This window comes from Pristis pectinata, chromosome 1 (assembly GCF_009764475.1).
Source record: "Pristis pectinata isolate sPriPec2 chromosome 1, sPriPec2.1.pri, whole genome shotgun sequence".
Classification (NCBI taxonomy): Eukaryota; Metazoa; Chordata; class Chondrichthyes; order Rhinopristiformes; family Pristidae; genus Pristis; species Pristis pectinata.
In genome coordinates, this window is record NC_067405.1 from 2,439,898 (window position 1) to 2,464,219 (window position 24,322).

General features: G+C 50.3%; 1 protein-coding gene across 1 annotated transcript; it reads left to right on the forward strand.

Moving 5' to 3' along the window:
• Positions 1-150: 150 nt before the first annotated feature.
• Positions 151-23,031, forward strand: LOC127569718 (keratin, type II cytoskeletal 8-like). The gene is made up of 8 exons (XM_052014533.1): positions 151-381; positions 4,855-5,124; positions 5,995-6,090; positions 8,888-9,052; positions 14,106-14,231; positions 14,993-15,213; positions 19,074-19,162; positions 22,063-23,031. Exons 1-8 carry the CDS (start codon positions 187-189, stop codon positions 22,065-22,067), a joined length of 1,167 nt encoding a protein of 388 aa, XP_051870493.1. The 5' UTR covers positions 151-186; the 3' UTR covers positions 22,068-23,031.
• The last annotated feature ends 1,291 nt before the right edge of the window (positions 23,032-24,322 follow it).

Here is a 24,322-nt window from a genome sequence, read left to right on the forward strand (position 1 = left end):
TCCAATTGCAGCCCGCTGCAACTCCCAAAGACTAATTAATAAGCGAAAGGTGCGGTCCCATTAGAGCCCCGCCCCTCACAGCGTCCAATGGGAGATCGAGGGGGCGGGGCCCATGTAAATGAGCCGTTAAAGGGACCGGAGGCTGCAGAGCGGCGGTACTCGCGGTGGAGCTCAGGACCCGTTGCCATGTCGCGGTACAGCAGCCAGTCGCTGCAGCGGATGCCGACCCTCCGCACGGTGCCGCGGTCCTTCACCAACAACACCATGCTGCTGCCGGAGGAGCCGCGGGTAGAAGTGGATGCGCAGGGCCGGGCGGTGCGGAACCAGGAGAAAGAAGATATCAAAGGGCTGAACAACCGCTTCTCGGAGCTGATCGGACAGGTGGGCAGCACCGACACTGCACCGGGAGCCGCAAATCCAGACCCCCGCAAAATACCAGGGCCCGTAATATCCAGGGACCGCAAATCCCGGGATGCCCAACTTCCAGAAATCCGCAATATCCAGGGATCCGCAAATCCCGGGATCCAGAAAATGTAGGGAGCCGCAAGTACCGAGATCCGCAAAATCCCGGGACCTTTAAAATCCCAGGACCCGCAAGTTCCGGGAACTACAAATCCCGAGATCCGCAAAATCCATGGACCCTTAAAATCCAGAGACCGCAAATGCCGGGAGCCGCGAATACAAGAGACCTGAAAAACCCCGAAACCCGCAAAATCCTGGGACCCGCAAATCCAGAGCCCCGCAGAACCAGGGACCTCCATATCCCGGGACCCGCAAAATCTTGGGACAGGTAAATCCCGGGACCCGCAAATATCCAGATCCGCAATATCCCGGAACCTGTAGGATCCTGGGACCCGCAAATGCTGAGAGGCGGAAAACCCGTGAACGGCAATATTCAGTCCCGCAAATCCCTGGACACGTAAAATCCGGGAAGCCGCAAATCCTGAGATCGACAATATCTAGGAATCCGCAAAATCCCGAGTCCCGCAGATCCCGAGACCCATAATATCCAAGAACCCGCAAAATCCCGAGTCCCGCAGATCCCGAGACCCATAATATCCAAGAACCCGCAAAATCCCGAGTCCCGCAGATCCCGAGACCCATAATATCCAAGAACCCGCAGAATCCCAAGACCTGAAGATCCCGACATCCGCAATATCCAGTTCCAGAAATCCCGGGACTCGCAATATCCAGGACTCCGCAAATCCCGAGACCCACTAAACCACGGACCCGTCCCGTTCCAGGTCCTCTGGGGGCCCCAAACCCACGGACCCCACCGCCCGGAGCCCCGGAATCTGCTCGCCCCAGACCCAGAGCCGAGGGCTCCGCGGCGGATTCGGCGCTCCCTCTCCCGGGGAGGTCAGAGGGTCCGCCCGCCGGGACCGCGGGCAGCGCCTCTGCCCAGCCCGCCGGCCGGGGGCAGGGAGGTGATCCCCGGGGCGGCCAGTACCGAGCGCTCGGGAACACACGGGCAGGCGCTGCATTTACATGGCGCCTTTCTCCACATTGGATTGAAAAACAAAACTTGGGTGCAGCCAGGCTGCGCACAGCAAGATCCCATAAACAGCAACGTCAACGGGCAGATAGCGCGGGGGGTATAGATAGACTCCAGGGGCCGAATAGTCTCCCTCAATGTGATCAGGAAATCTAGAAATAATGTGGCTGGTTAATTGGCCTCAGGACCCGAGGACGCGCCCCTTCTCTGTCTCCAGGTATTGGTATTGGAATTGGTTTATTATTGTCACTTGTACCGAGGTACAGTGAAAAACTTGTCTTGCACACTGATCGTACAGGTCAATTCATTACACAGTGCAGTTACACTGAGTTAGTACAGAGTGCATTGATGTAGTACAGGTAAAAACAATAACAGTACAGAGTAAAGTGTCACAGCTACAGAGAAAGTGCAGTGCAATAAGGTGCAAGGTCACAACAAGGTAGATTGTGAGGTCAGAGTCCATCTCATAGTATAAGGGAACCGTTCAATAGTCTTACCACAGTGGGGTAGAAGCTGTCCTTAAGCCTTGTGGTACGTGCCCTCAGGCTCCAGGTAGTGTGGCTCCCAGCAGTGAGTTGCCACTCCTGCTCCCATCTCCACCCCTGATACACCTCAGTGTAACTGCAGTCCCTGAGAGACTAGACTGACCCACCCCACTGCCACTCCACCCCACCCCACCCCCCTTCAGACCTGACACACACCAACATGGAAGAATTGCTAAGATCCCGTGAGTGGGACAGTGTGACCCTCTCTCAGTACCACCCCTCTCTCAGTGTGACCCTCCCTCAGTACCACCCCTCCCTCAGTACTGCCCTCTCTCAGTGTGACCCTCCCTCAGTACCACCCCTATGCAACAGTCGAGCACCTCCCAGCCACCATATGGTCCTCTCTGGAGTCTCACTCACTTACTGTGGAGTTGAAAGATTGATTGGTTAGAGTCATAGAGCAATGCAGCACGGATACAGGCCCTTCGGCCCAACCAGTCCATGCCGACCACAGTGCCCACCCAGCTCGTCCCAATTTCCTGCATTCGGCCCATATCCCTCTAAGCCCCGTCCCTCCATGTACCGATCCGAGTGCTTCTTAAATGATACTGTTGTACCTGCCTCACCCACTTCCTTTGGCAGCTCGTTCCGTACACTCACCAACCTCTGCGTGAAAAAGTTGCACCTCGGGACCCTTTTAAATCTTTCCCCTCTCACCCTAAACCTATGCCCCTTCATTTTGGACTCCCCTCCCCTGGGGAAAAGACTGTTACCATCCACCTTATCTGTGCCTCTCATGATTTTATAAACCTCTGTAGGATCACCCTTCATTCTCCTACGCTCCAAGGAATAAAGACCGAGCCTGCCCAACCTCTCCCAATAACTCAGGCCCTCGAGTCTTGGCAACATCCTCATAAATATTTCCAGTTTAACCACGTCTTTCCAAAAACAGGTGACCCAAACTGTACACAGTGCTCCAAGTATTGGTATTGGTTTATTATTGTCACTTGTACCAAGGTACAGTGAAAAACTTGTCTTGCATACTGATCATACAGGTCAATTCATCACACAGTGCAGTTACATTGGGTTAGTACAGAGTGCATTGATGTAGTACAGGTAAAAACAATAACAGTACAGAATAAAGTGTCACAGCTACAGAGAAAGTGCAGTGCAATAAGGTGCAAGGTCACAAGGTAGATTGTGAGGTCAGAGTCCATCTCATCGTATAAGGGAACCGTTCAATAGTCTTATCACAGTGGGGTAGAAGCTGTCCTTAAGTCTGGTGGTACGTGCCCTCAGGCTCCCTTCTACGCGATGGAAGAGGAGAGAAGAGAGAGTGACCCAGGTGGGTGGGGTCTTTGATTATGCCGGCTGCTTCACCAAGCCAACAAGAGGTAAAGACAGAGTCCAAGGAGGGGAGGCTGGTGTCCGTGATGCGCTGGGCTGTGTCCACAACTCTCTGCAGTTTCTTGCAGTCCTAGGCAGAGCAGTTGCTGTTATCCTGTTATACTGTCAGAGGGGATATTATGAAGCCTCTGCAGTTAACCAACCTGCTCACACACACACATTATGGCTCAGAAAGGGTCTCTCTGATGGGCAGCTCCTGCAGCCTGTTGTGGGTCTACAGGTTCAACAACAATCCCCGTTATAGAGCAGCATTAAGAGAGGAAGGTGTCAGAAGAATCTTCACACCAATAATGTCCAAGAATGTCCATAGAGGAAGATTTGAGGACCATCTTTAAGCAGGAGTTGCTGAGGCAGAGGTCTGGGAAGAAGATTCCAGCACTGGGAGAGCAGCAGCTGAAGACACCCACACCAATGGGTGCCACCGTAGTGCAGCTGCCTCACAAAGACATGGGTTCGATCCTGAGCCCCGGCACTGTCTGCGTGGAGTTTGCCCGCTCTCCCAGTGACTGCGTGGGTTTCCCCTGGGTACTCCCATTTCCTCTCACATCCCAAAGACGTGCGGGGTCAGTGGGTCACTCGCCCCTGGTGTGTAGGTGATTGACAGAATCAGGGGAGAGTTAAGAGTTATTACACACAAGTTAATTTTGATAATAAAATCACGAATGTTATCTTTGTACAGAAAATCGTAATTGTATATCTATATAAAGTGCTTTTTGACCAATGTCACCTTTTGTCAGTTGGAGTTGATGAGAGTGTGGGGAGACTGAAAGAGTGCAGAGGAGATTTACTAGAATGTTGCCGGGTCTTCAGGAGTTGAGTTACAGGGAAAGATTGAACAGGTTAGGACTTTATTCCTTGGAGCGCAGAAAAATGAGGGGAGATTTGATAGAGGTTTACAAAATTATGAGGGGCATAGACAGAGTAAATGTGAGTAGGCTCTTTCCACCTAGATCAGGAGAGATAAGTACGAGAGGACATGGCTTCAGGGTGAAAGGGGAAAGGTTTAGGGGGAACATTAGGGGAAACTTCTTCACTCAGAGAGTGGTGGGAGTGTGGAACGGGCTGCCACTGACGTGGTAAATGCGGGCTCACTCTTAAGTTTTAAGAATAAATTGGATGGATACATGGACAGGAGAGGTCTGGAGGGTTATGGACTGGATGCAGGTCAATGGGACTAGCGGAATAAAGATTCGGCACAGACTAGAAGCGCCGAACGGCCTGTTTTCTGTGCTGTTCTATGGTTCTATGGTTCTAGTAGATGACAAGGGGAAATTAGTGGGTGGATGGGACTGCTCTTTGAGCAGCATACTCGATGGGCTGAACTGCCTCCTTCTGTTCAGTAACTACTCTGTGGTTGTGTGAATGGACAAGAAGCAGGGACACTGAAGGGAGAGTGTGCTCACCTCTGGGGCCTGATTTGGTGGGAGGAGTCAAGGGTCAGTCGTGCCCCCTTCTTGCCCTGTGCAGGTTCGGAGGCTGGAGCAGGAGAACCAGGTGTTGCAGACCCGCTGGGAGCTCCTGCAGCAGGGGGACACCTACAAGTCCAATGCCGACAAGATCGTGAACCTCTTCTGCAGCAAACTGAAACAGCAGCTGTCTGACCTGGAGAGGGAGAGAGACCGGCTGAAGATGCAGATCACACAGACGCAGCGCATGGTCGATGAATTCAAGCAGAAGTACGAGGACGAGATTAACACCCGCACAACATTGGAGAATGAGTTTGTGATTCTCAAGAAGGTCGGTGCTAATCCGTTGGTCTCCTGTGGGGTGGCAGCTGACTGTTCGAGTCTGCCTGTAGTCAGTCTGGTGTAGAGAGGGTCTGTTCATGGTCTGCCTGCAGTCAAGTGTAGAGAGAGTCTGCCTGCAATCAGCCAGGTGTAGAGAGGGTCTGTTCATGGTCTGCCTGTAGTCAATCAGGTGTAGAGAGAGTCTGCCTGTAGTCAGTTGGGTGTAATGAGGGTCTGTTCATGATTTGCCTGTAGTCAGTCAGGTGTAGAGAGAGTCTGCCTGCAATCAGTCAGGTGTAGAGAGAGTCTGCCTGTAGTCAGTTGGTAGAGAGGGTCTGTTCATGATCTGCCTGTGGTCAATCAGGTATAGAGAGAGTCTGCCTGTAGTCGTTTGGGTGTAGAGAGAGTATGCCTGTAGTCAGGTGTAGAGAGAGTCTTTCAGAGTCTGCCTGTTGTCAGGTGTAGAGGGAATTGTTCACGGTTCACCTGTAGTCAGTCAGGTGTAGGGACAGTCTCTCACAGTCTGCCTGTAGTCATTTGAACGTAGAGAGAACTGTTCACGGTTCACCTGTAGTCAATCAGGCATAGAGAGGGTCTGTCATGGGTTTGTCTGTGGTCTGATTGTCAAACGATGTTGAGTTGAGAGCTGAAGGAGTCTGGGGCCTGGATTGACTCCATGGGGAGGAGGAGGGGGCTGAGAGATCCCGGTGGGTTGGGAGGGATGGAGTATGGAACACACACTAGTCTGAGCTACCGGGGGTTGTTGGACCAGTGGACACTTGTCCACACCACAGTTAATGGGGGCACGGGGACAGTTCAGATCCAGAGCATTGTCACTGAAAGCCTCATCACTTCTCTCTCCCGAAAATCCATTGGCCAGGAAGTGGATGAGTCTTACTTCCAAAAGGTGGAGCTAGAATCCAAGCTGGAATACCTCACCAACCTGATCGAGTTCCTGAAGCTGCTGTATGCCGAGGTGGGTTCTCGTTAAATCCTCAGCTTAAACGCTCTCGGGGACTGGGAACCTCCCACACACAGGTCAGGGTGGGCGGCACAGAGTGTGTGATGGGACGGTGTAGAGGGAGCTTCACTCTGTGACTAACCATTCCTTCATCATTTTTTGTAAGCTTATCCCAAAACTGTGTGTTCAAACTGTTCTGAGATTCTAATCTACTTGGTTTAGCTGTGACTCTGGGTAGGACACTCTACCCTGTATCTGTGTTTTAAGAAGATTGGTTTATTTACATATTTACGTCAGTATTATCAGAAATATTTGCATAATTTTCAAATTAATCCACTGCGCTCCCTGCCCAGGACACAGTCCGGCCCGCACAGCAGCCACCAGTTCCAGAGAGCCTGTGGACACCCAGTGCTCTCTCTGCAGGGACACCCAGGCACAGACACATCGTCAGGAGAGGGGCAGGCAGGCAGCCGACTCAGACAGAAACAGCCCTGGCCTGCTGCTTGGACCTTGGCCAATCCCAGGAACAGTGCGGGGGAGTCTCCTGACCGACACACTGCCTCCTCTGCGCCGGGTGCCCAGAGATCAGGAGAGTGGGGCCTGAAGTGTAATCAGAACTTGAGGAGCAGCCCCTTCAGATACTTAAAGATGGGCTCCCAAGGAAGGCCTCAATGCCCGAGTCACAAGCAATTCCAGCTGAGCAGGGCTCAGTCCCTCAGAATTAGCCGAACTCTCACGAGCCCCCTCGACCCCACTGTGACAGGACACCTGGAGGAGTTGACCATGAGTCCCTGTTGATACGCGGTTCTCTCCTCCACCATCCGCACCGTCCCTTGGTCCGGCCGCCCTGGCAGACAGAGCCTCTCCCTCCGCCGGTGGGGGATCGTCCTGAACTGGAGGCACCTTGTCCCAGACTCTTGAGAAGTCCTGGTAAAAGACGGGCGACTCCCGCAGAGGAGCATGGCGGCCAGGAGCTTTGTGTCCTCCTGAAGGCCGTGTCCCTGGTGGGAAAATACATCACCAGCACCCGGCATCTGGGAGGACGGTCACCGTACAGGGAGCTCTGCAGGGCCTGAAGGTGGAGAGTTACCATCTGGGTTCGGACACACACCAGCGACTGACTGCCCTCAGTCAGGAGACAGAACTACAGCAGCGACCCAGTGCTGCCCGTCGCCCTGGGAGAAATCCAACAGATTCTTATGGGTGTTGGCAGGAAAGGAAGGGAGCGGGACCAAAGTGACCAACTGGTACCACAGCATGGAGGTCACCAGATGGTGTATGACCAGCACTCGGCCCCCATGGGAGAGCACTGGGAACAGTCCTGTCCAGTGCTTGAGCTGGGCGGTGGCTTTCACCACCAGCTCCCACCAGTTCACCAGCCAGGTTTCCTCCGTGGGGTTCAGGTAGACTCCCAGGTAGACGAGGTGCACGGTGCTCCTTGCAAACGGTCTCATCTCCACTGGCAAGGAGGCCTCCCTCCACTCACCTACCAAGTATCCAGGACATTCCTGCCAATTGATCCATGCAGAGGACACAGCCGAGAAGACCCACTGGCACTTGCGGATCTTCCACAGGTCGATGGGATCTGTGACCATGAGGAGCACATCATCAGAATCAGGTTTATTATCAGTGACGTATGTCCTGAAATTTGTTGTTTTGCGGCAGCAGCGCAGTGCAAGACGTAAAGACATACAAAAATAAATCAATAGTGCAAAAGAGGAATAACGGGGGAGTGTTCATGGGTTCATGGACCATTCAGGAATCTGATGGCAGAGGGGAAGAAGCTGTTCCTGAATTGTTGGGTGTGGGTCTTCAGGCTCCTGTACCTCCTCCCCGATGGTAGTAACGAGAAGCAGGCATGTCCCGGGTGGTGATGGTCCTCAGTGACAGATGCCACCTTCTTGAGACACCGCCTCTTGAAGATGTCCTCGATGGTGGGGAGGGTTGTGCCCGTGATGGAGCTGGCTGAGTCTACAACCCTCTGCAGCCTCTTTTGATCCTGTGCATTGGAGCCTCCATACCAGGCAGTGATGCAACCAGTCAGAATGCTCTCCACCGTACATCTATAGAAATTTGCAAGAGTCTTTGGTGACGTACTGAATCTCCTCAAACTCCTAATGAAGTAGAGCCACTGGCATGCCTTCTTCGTGATTACATCAGTGTGTTGGGCCCAGGATAGATCCTCTGAGATGTTGAAGTCCAGGAACTTGAATCTACTCACCCTTTCCACCGCTGACCCCTCAATGAGGACTGGTGTGTGTTCTCCCGACTTCCCCTTCCTGAAGTCTACTCCTTCCTGACCTCTCCACACTCAGACCACACAGAGCCAAACCCATCAACCAACTCCTTAGAAGACACAGGAATGGTTCCACAGAGGTCCTGACCCAAAACGTTGACGGCCTACTTTTCTCCACGGATGCTGCCTGGCCTGCTGAGTTCCTCCAGCATCATCGTGTTTTTCATCTAGATTCCAGCATCTGCAGTCCTTTATTTTTCAAGGTGGAATATAACTGGCCAGACGTCTTGTGTTGTCCTGCCCTGGGAGTGTGTGATGGGACGGTGTGGAGGGAGCTTCACTCTGTGTCTGACCCGGGAGTGTGTGATGGGACGGTGTGGAGGGAGCTTCACCCTGTGTCTGACCCCGGGAGTGTGTGACAGGACGGTGTAGAGGGAGCTTCACTCTGTGTCTGACCCCGGGAGTGTGTGACAGGATGGTGTGGAGGAGGCTTCACTCTCCCAACCAGGTAATGATGTGTGTGTTGAAGCACTGAGTGGCAATGTCTGCATGATGTTGTAAACTGTGAAATTGCAGGAGATCCAGGAGCTTCAGTCTCAGATCCAGTCCACGGCCGTCACCTTAACAGTGAAAAACAATCGGCAGCTGGACATGCGGAACGTAATCGAGGACATGAAACGGCAGCACGCGGACATCACCGCCAGGAACAAGGCCGAAGCTGAGGCCTGGTACCAGAATATGGTGAGTCCCTGAACCACCAGTCACCGTGAGTCACTGTGAGTCGCCACCAGTCACTGTCAGTCACCATCATTGTTGTGGAGATTCATTAACCAAACTCGTTCCCGTTCATGGGTCCCTGGAGCCTCACAGCACAGACGGCCCGCTATCTCCACAGCAGCCAACATTGGACCCTGAGTTCCTCCTTCTCCTCAGCCCTGGTGATCCTTGGGAACACAACCTACATGTGGGGAGGTTCTTTGCCTCCACCCGCCCCCCCCCCCCCCCCCCCGCCACAGACAGGAAGCTCCAGAACCCTTCCCCCATCCCCCCGCACGTTGAGTGAAAACATTTTCCTCAGTTCCTCTCTAATCTTTCCACCAATTAACTCAAGAGCGCTCCCCCAATTACCAGCCTCTCTGCTGGGGGAATCACTCCCTCCTGTTCACCCTGTCTGGGTCTCCCATCACCGTTCACACCTCCGTGAAACCTCCCCTCAGACCCCTCTGTCCCAGCCTGGACAGTCTCTCCTCACAATCTGCAGACCGGACAACACCCTCATAAATCCCCTCCATGTCCTCGCTGGGGCAGTCACATCCTTCCTGTGGTGTGGTGACCAGAACTGCCTCCAGTGACCAGGTCTGTCCCCGGTGACCAAGTCTGTCCCCAGAGACCGGATCCTTCCCCAGAGACCGGATCCTTCCCCAGAGACCGGATCCATCCCCAGAGACCGGATCCATCCCCAGTGACCAGATCTGTCCCATTAATCTCACTGGGGCCGCACTGGTGTTGATACAGTTCCAGCAGTGCCCCCCTGCTCTTGTATTCTGAGCCCTGGCCAATAAAGGCAAGTGTCCCCTTCGCCTCCTTCACCTCCTCCTCCACCTCAGAGATGGAATCAGAGAAAACTTTTGATACAGAAGGAGGCCATTCAGCCCATCATGCCTGTGCCAGATGAAAATGAGCCACCCAGTCTTGGCCCACCACCCAGCACTGATCCACAGACCCACAGGTGACAGCTCTACAGGTGCACATCCAAACACTGTTACAATCTGCCTCGCCCACCCGTTCTGCCAGACCCCCATCAAAGTCAAAGTCAAAGTCGAGTTTATTGTCATCTGCACAAGTCCGTGTGTGCACGGGTGCAATGCAAACCTTACTTGCAGCAGCATCACGCGCACACAGCATCAGATAAGCCGCACTCGCAAGAACACCATAAATTAAACATAAATTATACACAATTTTTGTTAGAAAGAACGCAATTAGAACAAAAAAAGTCCATTTTAGTGCAATGTGATCAAAGTGGTCATGGTGTTACTAAACTCGAGTGATTAGGGTTGTGCTGGTTGGTTCAAGAACCGAATGGTTGAAGGGAAGTAGCTGTTCCTGAACCTGGTGGTGTGGGACTTCAGGCTTCTGTACCTCCTGCCCGATGGGAGCTCTCTCTGGAGGATAAAATGCTTCCTCCCCTCCCCTCCCCTCCAATGCTTCCACATTAAATCTGTTCCCTTTGTTTTAGACCCCTCTGCTGAGGGAACTAGAACATAGAACAGTACAGCACAGAACAGGCCCTTCGGCCCACAATGTCGTGCTGACATAGCTATTTCCTCCTACCTACAGAATGCCCATATCCCTCTATTTTCCTCTCATTCATGTGCCCATCCAAGCCCCTCTTAAAAGCCCCCAATGAATTTGCCTCCACCACCCTATCAGTCAACGCATTCCAGGCATCCACAACTCTCTCAGTAAAAAACGTACCACTCACATCTGTTCTGAACCTACCCCCCTCACCTTAAATGCATGCCCTCTGGTATTGGATCACTCAATAATGGGTAAAAGATATTGCTTGTCCACCCTATCTATGCCCCTCATAATTTTATACACTTCCAACAGATCACCCCTCAGTCTCCACCGCTCCAGAGAAAAGAGCCCAAGTTTGTCCAGCCTCTCCTGATAGCACATGCCCTCTAATCCAGGCAGCATCCGAGTAAACCTCCTCAGCACCCTCTCTAAAGCCTCGACATCCTTCCTATAGTGAGGTGACCAGAATTGCACGCAATACTCTAAATGCAGCCTGACCAGAGTTCTATAGAGATGGATCATAACTTCTTGACTCCTGTACTCAATACCTCAATTAATGAAAGCAAACATTCCACAAGCCTTCTTAACCACCCTGTCTATCTGTGTAGCCACTTTCAATGAGCCATGGACGTAGCCCAAGATCCCTTGGTTTACTCTTGTCTTGGCTGCTCATAATTTTATACACCTCATCGAGTTTCCCATCAAACTCTGGTCCAAAGACAACCACCCCATCAATCCAATCCTTCCTCCAAGCCATCATTTCTCAGTCCCAGCTACCGCCTCATTAATCTACTCTCCACTGAATCCCATCTTCCCTTTAATGTGGTGACCAGGATGACTCTTGTCCTCAAGTTGTGGTACAACTAGTGTTGTGTACAGTTTTATGTATTCTCATATTTCCATAGGAAGCCAAAGGATGTGAGGCTCCTGCAGAAACGTAGTGCTGAGGTCATAAAGCCACAGAGCACAGAAACAGCCCCTTCGGACCAACCTGTCCATGCTGACATGAGCCAGTCCCATTTGCCTGTGTTTTGCCCCTATCCCTCTAAACCTTTCCTATCCATGTACCTGTCCAAATGTCTTTTAAATGTTATTGTCCCTGCCTCAACCACTTCCTCTGGCAGCTCGTTCCATACACCCACCACCCTCTGGGTGAAAAACCTACCCCTCAGGTCCCCTTTAAAATCTTTCCCCTCTCACCTTAAACCTGTGCCCTCTAGTTGTGGACCGGCTACACAGCAGAAAGCAAAGGTTTGCAGTCAACAGGTGCTCAAATGACTGGAAGACGGTTTGCAGTGGGGCTCCACAGACCTCCATGTTAGGTGCTTTGCTTTCATGCAATGTATCGACAATCCAGACTGCAGCCATCAGCAGATGATACAAAACCTGGGCTGTGTGGTTGATCGAGAGGAAGTTGGAGATTTTAGATTGTTTTTAATCAAAAATGGATTTCAATCCAAAGAACTGTGAGGTGATGCACTTGGGGAAGGAAAGGAAGCAGAAAATAAGCAGTAAATAGGAGGAAACCAAAGAAGCTTGGAGCGCACGCCTATGGATCCCTGAAGGTATTAGGGAGACTTTTAGACTCCCCTACCCTGGGAAAAATACTGTGACCGTCCACCTTATCTACACCCCATGATTCTATAAACCTCTATCAGGTCACCCCTCAGCCTCCTCCGCTCCAGGGAGAAAAGTCCCAGCCTGTCCCGTCTCTCTTTGTAACTCAAGGCCTCCAGTCTCGGTAACATCCTCGTGAATCCTTTCTGCCCCCTCTCCAGCTGAATCACATAGCATGGCGACCAGAACTGCACGCAGTGCTCCCAGGTAGAAGATCAACTATGATCTTACTCAGTGCGAGAATAAGCCTGAGGGGGCAAATTTCCATATTTCCTTACAACATAGGAGGACATGTGGCCCATCAAATCTGTGCTGGCCCACAGAGGAAGCCCCTTCCCCATTTACTTCCCTGTAACCCATTCTCCCCACATTCCCATCAACTCCACCAGCAGACTCTACCACACACCCACACACAAAGGGGGCAACTTATAGCGGCCAATTAACCCACCGACCCCACACTTCGTTGGGATGTGGGGGGGAACCAGAGCATCCGGGGGAAACCCACAGGGTCACAGGGAGAATGTGCAAACTCCACACAGACAGCGCTGGAGGTGGGGATTGAACCTGTGAGACAGTAGCACTACCCAATGCACTGCCCCAGCATAACCTCCCGACTTTTACATTCTGTGCCACAGGTAATACAGGAAATTATCCACCATGCATTTTTAACCACTTCTCTGATGTTCATTGCTACATTCTGGGATCTGTGAGCAGAGCAGGGGTGTCCAAAACTGGAGAGCACAGGTCTAGGGCAGGGCGTAAGAAGTTTACAGGGGATCTGAGGAAGACTTTTTTTTACCCAGAGCGTAGTTGGAATCAGGAATGCACTGCCTGAGGCGGTGGTGGAGGCAGAGACATTCACAACATTTCAGGGGCTAGACGAGCACTTAAATTGCCAAGGTTATGGTCCTAGTGCTGTTTAATTGGATTAGAGTAGGTGGATACTCAATGGTTGTCATGGGCATAATGGGCCGAAGGGCCTGTGCCCTGTGACTCGACAACATCCCAAGGTTGCCCTGTTCCTCTACACTTCTGAATAGAGTCAAAGAGTCATACAGCACAGAAACAGGCCCTTCGGCCCATCTCGTCCATGCCGACTTGTTGCCCAGCGAGCTGGTCCCATCTGCCTGCGTTTGGCCCATAGCCCTCTAAACCTCTCCTATCCATGGACTTATCTAGATGGCTTTTAAACGTTGCTGATGTGCCTGCCTCAACCACTGTTTCTGGCAGCTCGTTCCAAATACGCACCACCCTTTGTGTGAAGAAGCTGCCCCTGATGTCCCTTTTAAATCTCTCGCCTCTGATCTTAAACCTATGCCCTCTTGTTTTTAGCACCCCCTCCCTGGGAAAAAGACTGTGTCTTTCACCCTGTCTATGCCCCTCATGATCTTATACACCTCTATCAGGTCACCCCTCAATCTCCTATGCTCCAGGGAATAAAGTCCTGGTCTACACAACCTCTCCTTGTAACTCAGGCCCCCAAGTCCAGGCAACATCCTGGTAAATCTTTTTTGCACTCTTTCTAGTTTAATAACGTCTTTCCTATAACAGGGTGACCAAAACTGTACACAGTACAAGTGTGACCTCACCAATGTCTTATATAACTGCAATATAACTTCCCAACTCCTACACTCAATGCTCTGCCATTTCTCATGGATTCCTTCAACTTATTTAACCTTCCTTAAATACATGTCATCCCTCTGGGCAAGAAGGAACTTACATTCTTATAGCGCCTTTTCCTACCTCAGGACACCCTATAAAAGCATTGTAACCTCAAATCACCAACCAGTTCTCTGTGCAGGCCCAGTGGTCAGTCAGACACACACATGGCTGTCCTGGTCAGTAACGCCGTTGCTGACTGCATGCTGCCTGTGCACAGTTACAGGACCTGGAGAATGACAAAGCCAGACAGAACGATGACCTGCGCAACACCAAGAACGAGGCTGCTGAACTCAACCGGGTGCTGCAGAGGTTGAAGTCGGACATTGACGGGCTTCAGAACCAGGTAGGGAACTGAGGTGGTGCTGGACTAGTGAAGGGTGGCCGTGGGTGCAGAGTTGCTGCACCATGCAGCAACGCAACATCGATGCAAATAATTTGTTTCTGAGGCTCCCCTCACTAAACGATGGGCCAGAGGTTCCAAACCCAAAATTAGTAATGTAGATTGCAGCTATTTTGTTCTGAGAAGTTTGTTTTATATATCTCCGGGAGGTGTGTGATGGGACAGTGTAGAGGGAGCTTCACTCTGTGTCTGACCCACTTCCTTACCAGTGTACAGAGGTATCAGACAGCAGGAAACCTGCTCTTGGCTTTCTCGTGTTGATTGATTGGCTGTAACCGTGGGGGTGTTACCCAAAATCTCACTCCAGCTCTACTACCATTAGTTAAGCCCCATCAATCCTCATGGTTCTGCCTCCCACAGGTAATTGGATAATCAACAGATCCTTCTTCTCTGATAGGATAATTTAACTGTCAATAAAATAGCTTCCATTTACCCAGTTTCTAATATTTTTATGTAGAATAAAGGAAAATATTCAAAAGGAAGATGTTTTTCAAATGGTAAGAAAAGTACTTTTGGGACAGTGGTCAAGAGGGGCATCCTGGGTAACTGGAGGGATGGGACTGATGGGCTGAATGTCCTCCTCTGGAGCTGTTTGGGGAGTTTTGTGGTGGGTTTGGCTCGGTGGGGTGTCCGGGAGATGGTTCCGTCTCCCGGAGCCCCTGGAGTGTGGAGAACCTTCCTGAGGAGATGTTGGTGTCCCGCAGAGAGCATCTCTGGAGTCGAACGTTGTGGAGGTGGAGGACCGGGGTCAGATGGCCATCAAGGATGCCAAGAACCACATCAACGACCTGCAGGAAGCCCTGCGCAAGGTGAAGACTGACCTGGCGGATCAGGCGCGCGAGCACCAGGAGCTGCTGAACGCCACCATGGCGCTGGACATGGAGATCGCCACCTACCGAAAACTCCTGGACGGAGAGGAGGAGAGGTAAACCCAACCAGCACTGGCGTCCTTATCCACCCTGCCTTTCCCACCCCTCGGGACGCCCCACAGAGCCCTACAGACAAGGATATAAAGTAGGACTTAATGTGTGCACAGCAAGATCCCGTTTGATCGGATAAACTATCATCAGTGAAGTTGGCTGAGGGATGGGCATTGCCCCAACGAGTGGTGAGATCTGTCCCCATCTCTCCCCGCCTCTCCAAGTGGCGAGGGAGACCTCTCCTCTGGTTTGCTGGAGCTGATTTCTAAAGATTTTGAGCATCAACTTTGCACCTCCCTGTTCCTATCTTATTACTGTCACATGTACCGAGGTACAGTGAAAAGTTTTCATCTGCCAGCCAGACAGATCATTCCGTACACAAGTACATCGAGATAGTACAAAAGAAAAACAGAACACAGAATAAAGTGTCACACTTACAGAGAACCTCGATAAGATCACCCCTCATTCTCCTACATTCCAATGAAAACAGTCCCAACCTACTCAACTTCTCTTCATAACTTAATCCCTTGAGTCCCAGCAACATCCTCATAAATCCGCTTGGAAAAAGAGAAAGGGGTTAAAAAGCAGCTCTCATCTCCGTTACAATTGCAGGATATATATTGTATATGTCACACCAGGCATGTATGAGGCCTGGGAGAGCAGTTGCCGTTGACTTGATAGAGGTGTAAAAGATGATAAGAGGCATAGATCGAGTGGACAGTCAGAGACTTTTTCCCAGTGTAACAATGGCTATCATGAAGGGGCATAATTTTGAGGTGATTGGAGGAAAGTACAGGGGGATGTCAGGGGTAAGTTTTTTACACAGAGAGTGGTGGGTGTGGAACGCACTGCCGACAGAGGTTGTGGGGGCAGATACATTAGGGACATTTAAGAGACTCTTAGATAGTCACATGAATGATAGAAAAATAGGGGGCTATGTGGAAGGGAAAGGTTAGATAGATCCTGGAGCAGGATAAAATGTCGGTACAACATTGTGGGCTGAAGGGCCTGAACGGTGCTGTAGTGTTCTATGTTCTATGTAAATTGGGATGACATTTTTGAAGGGAAATCTACTATGCAGATGTGGTTGTGGTTCAGGGATCTCTTTCAGGATGTTAGGGATAAATTTGTCCCGGTGAGGCAGAGAAGGAATGGCAGGGGTGAAGGAACCATGGTTGACAAGAGAGGTGGAACAACTAGTTAGGAAGAAGAAGGCAGCATACATAAGGTGTAAGCAGCAAGGATCAGACAGGGCTCGTGAGGAATATAAGAGTAGCAAGGAAGGAGCTTAAGAAGGGGCTGAGGAGAGTGAGAAGGGGACATGAAAAGGCTTTGGCAAGTGAGGGTTAAGGAGAATCCCAAGGCTTTTTACTTGTACATGAAGAGCAGAAGGATGGCTAGAGTAAAGGTAGGTCCGATTAAAGACAAAGGTGGGAGGATGTGCCTGGAAGCTGTCGAAGTGGGTGAGGTTCTCAATGAATACTTCTCTTCAGTATTCACCAAGGAGAGGGGTCTTGATGATGCTGGGGACAGTGTTGGTGAGGGTAATGTTCTAGAGTATGTAGATATCAAGAGAGAGGATGTGTTGGAACTGTTAGAAAATATTATGACAGATAAGTCCCCAGGGCCTGACGGAATATTCCCCAGGCTGCTTCATGAGGCGAGGGAGGAGATTGCTGAACTGTTGGTTAGGATCTTTGAGTCCTTGTTGTCCACAGGAATGGTACCGGAGGATTGGAGGGTGGCGAATGTTGTCCCCTTATTCAAAAGGTAGTAGGGATAGTCCAGGGAATTACAGACCAGTGAGCCTTACGTCTGTGGTGGGTAAGCTGTTGGAAAGGATTCTAAGAGATAGGATCTATGAGCATTTAGAGAATCATGGACTGATTAGGGACAGCCAGCATGGCTTTGTGAAGGGAAGATCTTGCCTCACAAGCCTGATAGGGTTCTTTGAGGAGGTGACCAGGAAGATTGATGAGGGTAGTGCAGTGGATGTGGTCTATGTGGTAAGGCATTTGATAAGGTTCCACATGGTAGGCTTCTTCAGAAGGTTAGAGGCCAAAGGATCCAGGGAAGCTTGGCCGTGTGGATTCAGAATTGGCTTGCCTGTAGAAAGCAGAGGGTTGTGGTGGAGGGAGTGCATTCAGATTGGAGGGCTGTGACTAGTGGTGTCCCACAGGGATAGGTTCTGAGACCTCTACTTTTTGTGATATTTATTAACGACTTAGATGAGGGGTGGAAGGCTGGGTTAGCAAGTTTGCAGACGACACAAAGATCGGCGGTGTTGTGGATAGTGTGGAGGGCTGTCGAAGCTTACAGAGGGATATTGATAGGATGCAGAGCTGGGCTGAGAAGTGGCAGATGGAGTTCAATCCAGAGAAGTGTGAGGTGGTACACTTTGGAAGGACAAACTCCAAGGCGGAGTACAAGGTAAATGGCAGGATTCTGGGCAGTGTAGAGGAGCAGAGGGATCTGGGGGTTCATATCCACAGATCACTGAAAGTTGCCTCAAGGTGGATAGGGTAGTTAAGAAAGCTTATGGGATGTTAGCTTTCATAAATCATGGGATTGAGTTTAAGAGCTGCGAAATAATGAAGCAGCTTTACAAAACTCTGGTTAGGCCGCACTTACTGTGTCCAGTTCTGGTCGCCTCATTAAAGGAAGGATGTGGAGGTGTTGGAAAAGGTGCAGAGGAGATTTACCAGGATGCTGCCTGGATTAGAGAGTATGGATTATGAGGAGAGACTAAAGGAGCTAGGGCTTTACTCATTGGAGAGGAGGAGGATGAGGGGAGACATGATAGAGGTATACAAAATATTAAGAGGAATAGATAGAGTGGACAGCCAGCGCGTCTTTCCCAGGGCACCAATGCTCAATACAAGAGGGCATGGCTTTAAATAATGGGTGGGAAGTTCAAAGGAGATGTCAGAGGGAGGTTTTTCACCCAGAGAGTGGTTGGTGCATGGAATGTGCTGCCTGGGGTGGTGGTGGAGGCTGATACGTTGGTCAAGTTCAAGAGATTGTTAGATAAGCATATGGAGGAATTTAAGTTAGAGGGATATGTGGAAGGAAGGGGTTAGATAGTCTTAGGTGTGGTTTGAAAATCGGCACAACATGGTGTGCCGAAGGGCCTGTATTGTGCTGTACTGTTCTATGGCTCTATGGTAAAGTGCAGTGCAGGTAGACAGATAAAGTGCAAGGGCCACAATGAGGGAGACTGGGAGATCAAGAGTTCAGCTTTATCCTACAAGAGGTCCATTCAAGACTCTGATAACAGCAGGATAGAAGCTGTCCTTGAGCCTGGTGCAAATGTTCCGAAGCTTTTGTATCTTCTGCCTGATGGGAGAAGGGAGGAGAGAGAATGACTGGGCTGGGAGGAGTCCTTGATTATGTTGGCTGCTTTCCCAAAGCAGCGGGAAGTGTAGAGATGGAGTCACTGGAGGGTAGGCTGGTTGACGTGAGGACTGGGCTCTGCAATTTATTGCGGTATTGACCAGAGTACTTGCCATACCAAACATGCCGTCGGTCAACCAGATGGGTCTCTGCCTACAAGGTCATTTGTAATCCTGACACAAACAAGCATGTCTGCCTCATTACATTGCCCAGATGACCATGGACCTGAACTCCCCGTTACTCCCCTCTGTGGTAAGATACAGATGACACATGACAGGTTCTGATGGACCTTCTAGTTTAACCCAACCTGACAAGTTTCTACACGCCAATCCCTAAATTAATTCCAAGGAATCATTCACTTGACAAGTGACGGGTTGTGTGCATTGACTCACTCCCAGGTTTCACTGGTCTCAGAGCAAAGTATGAACCCCAGGTACCCATCCTTACCCTTGTGTTCCCTCATTCCTTCCAGGGATGGCATTCCAACCAGTGGGACTGTCCGGATGGTCAACACAGTGGCTGGTCCCAGGACAAGCTCAACCAGATCACAGCTTAGAATCAGTAAGTGTGAAAACATTTCACAACTTTTGGTAAATCGGTTTATTATTGTCACATGTACTGAGGTACAGTGAAAAACTTTGTTTTGCATGCCGTCCATATAGGTCAATACATTACAACAGTGCATTGAGGTAGTACAGGGTAAAACGCAGAGTAAAGTGTCACAGCTACAGAGAAGTGCAGTGCAGGCAGACAATAAGGTGCAAGGCCATTACAAGGTAGATTGTGAGGTCAAGAGTCTTTCTTATTGTACTAGGGAACTGTTCAATAGTCTTATAGAAGCTATCCTTGAGCCTGTGGTACATGCTTTCAGGCTTTTGTATCTTCTCCCTAATGGAGGGGGAAGAAGAGAGAACGTCCTGGGTGGGTGGGGTTGTTGATTATGCTCATTCTTTCTGATCCTCTAAGATAATCCACAATGCTGTCTTGCAGTCAACTGATCAATTTAACTGTTTGCACTCCTGTTCATTCTGAGTTCACTGTTACCAAATCCACATCTAGAATGTTATCTAAAAATGTCCCATCCACAAAATCCAGGCTAATTCCATTCCAACTATTGGTGTACAAGTCCATTATCTCTGAAGATGGCAGCGCAGGTAGATGAAGAGAGTATACAGGAGAGCCTTCATAGAATATAGGAGCTGGGAGGTCAGAGCCTTGTTGGCTGCTTTACCAAGGCAGTGAGAGATCCTCACCCTCCGGGGAAAGAATTCTCTCCCAAATTCCTGACCACATTTATTGCCATTGTAGACTGACGGCCAATGGTTCTGGTCACCCCAAACTAGAAACATCTCTGCATTGACCCAATTAAACCATTCCCAAATACTGAAGATCTCCAGCAGCTCTTCCCCCAAGTTCACTAGTTCACCCTACCCCCTCACCCCCCCCCCCCGCCATTGAGGCATTTTGCATTCATATAACAGCAGAGAATGCCTCAAATACTGAGCTGTGTCTGTGGAGAGAGAAGCAGAATCAATGTTTCAGATCAATGGCTTTTCATCAGAACTGAGGAAAGGTCATTGGCCAGAAACATTGTCACTGTTCTTCTGTCTCCACAGATGCTGCCTGACCTGGGGAGTGTTACCATAACTCTGCTTTTATTTCATATTTCTGTAATAGAGTCACAGAGGCTTACAGCACAGAAACAGGCCCTTCGGCCCAACTCATCCATGCCGACAGTGTTGCCCAGCGAGCTGGTCCCATCTGCCGGCATTTGGCCCATAGCCCTGTAAACCTTTCCTATCCACGGACGTATCCAGATGGCTTTTAAACGTCGTTAATGTGCCCGCCTCAACCCTGCTTTCTGGCAGCTCGTTACAAATTGCGTAAAGAAGCTGCCCCTGATGTCCCTTTTAAATCCCTTGCCTCTGATCTTAAACCTATGCCCTCTTGTTTTTATATCCCCCTTCTCCCTGGGAAAAAGACTGTGTGCTTTCACCCTGTCTATGCCCCTCATGGTCTTATACACCTCTATCAGGTCACCCCTCAATCTCCTACGTTCCAGGAATATTTGCTTCTAAAAGCCTTTGGCACCTCCCTCAATTCTCCCCCATACTTTTCTTATAACAGAGTGTTGCTTTTTTTAATGAACCCTATGGTACTGATCTCCCCTTTTCATCTTTCTTCCCCGATCAGCTCCCTCATTACCCTAACAAGATCTCCCTTCCATCCACACTGTTTCACACATAGAGAACCTACTGGCATGGTGCCATGGCAACAACCTTTCCCTCAATGTCAGCAAAACAAAAGATCTGGTCATTGACTTCAGGAAAGGGGGCGGTGTACATGCACCTGTCTACGTCAATGGTGCTGAGGTCGAGAGGGTTGAGAGCTTCAAGTTCCTATGAGTGGACATCACCAATAGCCCACCTTTCTTCATGACAGGGCTGCCAACCTGAGCAGGGGTGGCAGGACTGAGGGGGTGGGGTTCCAGAGAGAGTTGGAGGGGGTGGGGAGAGATTCCATTTTATCACAATTAATGTTCAGAACAGTTGCCATTTGAGCTACTTCTGACGATCAGTGCCAGACTCCAGGAGAACACAGTGCGTCCTCAGATGTGTGGGAACCAAGGTCCAAGAACCAAGGTTTATTAATTTCACTTGTACCGAGGTACAATGAAAAGCTTGTCTTACAAACTGATCGTACAGGTCAATTCATTACACAGTGCAGTTACATTGGGTTAGTACAGAGTGCATTGATGTAGTACAGGTAAAAACAATAACAGTACAGAGTAAAGTGTCACAGCTACAGAGAAAGTGCAGTGCAATAAGGTGCAAGGTCACAACAAGGTAGATCGTGAGGTCAGAGTCCATCTCATGGTATAGGGGAACCGTTCAATAGTCTTATCACGGTGGGGTAGAAGCTGTCCTTGAGCCTGGTGGTACGTGCCCTCAGGCTCCTGTATCTTCTACCCGATGGAAGAGGAGAGAAGGGAGAATGTCCCAGGTGGGTGGGGTCCACATATCCCAACCCCCTGATCCAACAATAACAGAGATAATGGCCACCCCATCAGTCAATTGTTGTCTCTAACAGACACAAGGTGAGGAAGACACTGGGGTGGAGGGGCTTGGGGAACAAGTCCCATTGTCCCAAATTCCATTGGGACCTTTCACCTCTGTCCTCTCACATTTCACCTCTGACTCCTGCTTATGAATGACGAAGAGCTGCTCATGGTTCCAAACCAATTCCTCAGTGTTTTCTCACCAAACTGGAGCCAACTGCTAGGCTGCAGGTCCCAACAGGTCATTGCCTTTTGGAGACAGATCTATTCCCAACCCGGTCTCGGTGTGAAATATGTCTGGACAAGAGGAGCCCGAGGCCAGGGTTATTCTCCAAGGACAGGCCAGTGGGAAGGGGTTCATTTTCATCCCCAATCAATAAACAACTTTTTATTTTTCAATTAGATTAATGTCTCCTCGGATACCAAAGAGGGCGTTGAAAGGGATGGAACGATCCCGCGGCCTGCACACACATGGGAACACTGCCTCCTCGCCAACGGCAGACAGCTTGGCCTCAGCGAGACGGTCATTGGAATCCAACTTCAAGTCCAACACTGGGCCGTGTAGGAGATGCTCCAGTAACTCTGCCCTCAGAACCATGCTCAACACTCACTCTCCTGGCCTTTCATGCGTTCTTTAACTTAGTCCTAATCTGCTCATCTCCATCCCCAGCACCGCTTCCCCAGGCCCCCATCCTCATCTCCAATTCCTCATCCAACCCACACTCCCTCCTCCCTGTGTCCTCAACCACCTCTTACTTATTTAGTTCCCCTTCACTCCATTCCTCAGTCACCCCTCCCTCAGTCCCTCATACTGTGGGACACTCCTTCATCAGTCCCTCATACTGTGGGACACCCCCTCCCTCCATCCCTCATTCTGTGGGACACACCCTCCCTCAGTCCCTCATACTGTGGGACTCCCCCTCCCTCCATCCCTCAAATTGAGGTACTCTCCCTCCCTCAGTCCTCAAACTCTGGGACTTCCCCTTGCTCCATCCCTCATTCTGTGGGACACCACCTCCCTCAAACTGAGGGACTCCCTCTCCCTCAAACTGTGGAATCCCCCTCCCTCAGTCCCTCAAACTGTGGGATCCCTCTGGTCTCCCTCCCTCTGTCTATCCCATCCAGCACTACAAACTCAGCCAGCAGTTCCTCGGGCTCCACTCCCCTAGTCTCCCCTCCCTCCACTTTCCTTGCCTCACACCTCAGCCCTGGGTGTTCGATGTTGCACAAGGCTCTTTGATTGGTGCTTCTGTTGCTGGGACAACACACATTTCTGTGGCTTTGGATTGGATGCTTCTGGTGAAATGTTCTCTCCCTGACAGAGAAACGTATTTATCATTGTGGGTAATGGATAATAAAGAATTTGAACAAACCTCTCTCTCTCTCTCTCTCTCTCTCTCTCTCTCGTTGTCATTAGATGATCTCAGTCAATGCTCAGTGGAGCTCTCCCTCACATGAGGGGGTCTCCTCCGGAGCTGTGTATCTCCCTCTGGATAGTGCTGGACCCACAGTCAGAAAGCAAACTGTTGGAGGAACTCAACAGATATGAACCATGTGCAGGCAGAAGGGATTTAGTTTAATTTGGCATCGTGTTCAGCGCAGACATGGTGGGCCAAAGGGCCTGTTCCTGTGCCGTACTGGTCTGTATTCTGTGTTGTACCCAGACTCCGGTAGTCAGTTGTTAGCTGGTACCTTGAGTAACAGGTGTATTCCTTGAGCACTACTTCAGACTAAAGGTCTCCTTGGTGTGTCAATTTTAAAGAAACATATCAATGCAGCAATTGGCGACAAAGGTGAGATGTTGCTGGTTGAGAACAAAGCCGGGTTGTAATTCTGTCTGTGATGATAAGGGAACGGAAATCTCTGAATTCAAACATGTGCTCCTGATAGCACATGCCCTCTAATCCAGGCAGCATCCTAGTAAACCTCCTCAGCACCCTCTCTAAAGCCTCGACATCCTTCCTATAGTGAGGTGACCACAATTGCATGCAACTCTAAATGCGGTCTAACCAGAGTTCTATAGAGATGGATCATAACTTCTTGACTCCTAAGTACCCTGATTAATAAATGCAAGCATTCCATAAGCCTTCTTAACCAATCTGTCTACCTGTGTAGCCACTTTCAATGAGTCATGGACTTGCACCCCAAGGTCTCTCTGCTCTTCAATACTGTTAAGGGTCTTGCCCTTAAGAGTGTACTGCCTCTTGACATTAGTCCTACCAAGATGCAACGCCGCACATTTATCCGGTTAAACTCCATCAGCCATTTCTCTGCCCACATCTGCAACTGATCTATATCATACTGTATTCGTCGCCAGTCTTCTACACTATTCACAACTCCACCAATCTTGGTATCGTCTGAAAATTTACTAACCCATCCATCAACATACTCTTCCAGGTACATCACAAACAGCAGAGGTCCCAGCACAGATCCCTGTGGACCACCACTACTCACAGTCCTCCAGCACGAATAAGTCCCTTCAACCACCACCCTTTGTCTTCTACAGGCAAGCCAGTTCTGGATCCACACAGCCAATTGTCCACTGACCCCATGCATCCGAACTTTCTCGATAAACCAATTATACAGGACCTTGTCAAAAAAGAAGAGGTGCTATTCCTCAAGCTTGCGTTGTGCCCCATTGTAACAGTGCAGGAGCCTCAGAC

Bases quoted from the DNA above. Each gene is read 5' to 3' on its own strand.
- LOC127569718 (XM_052014533.1), top strand. From the start codon at position 187: ATGTCGCGGTACAGCAGCCAGTCGCTGCAGCGGATGCCGACCCTCCGC. The intron at 5,125-5,994 runs GTCGGTGCTAAT...TCCATTGGCCAG, and splicing joins AGTTTGTGATTCTCAAGAAG to GAAGTGGATGAGTCTTACTT. The intron at 15,214-19,073 runs GTAAACCCAACC...CATTCCTTCCAG, and splicing joins CTGGACGGAGAGGAGGAGAG to GGATGGCATTCCAACCAGTG.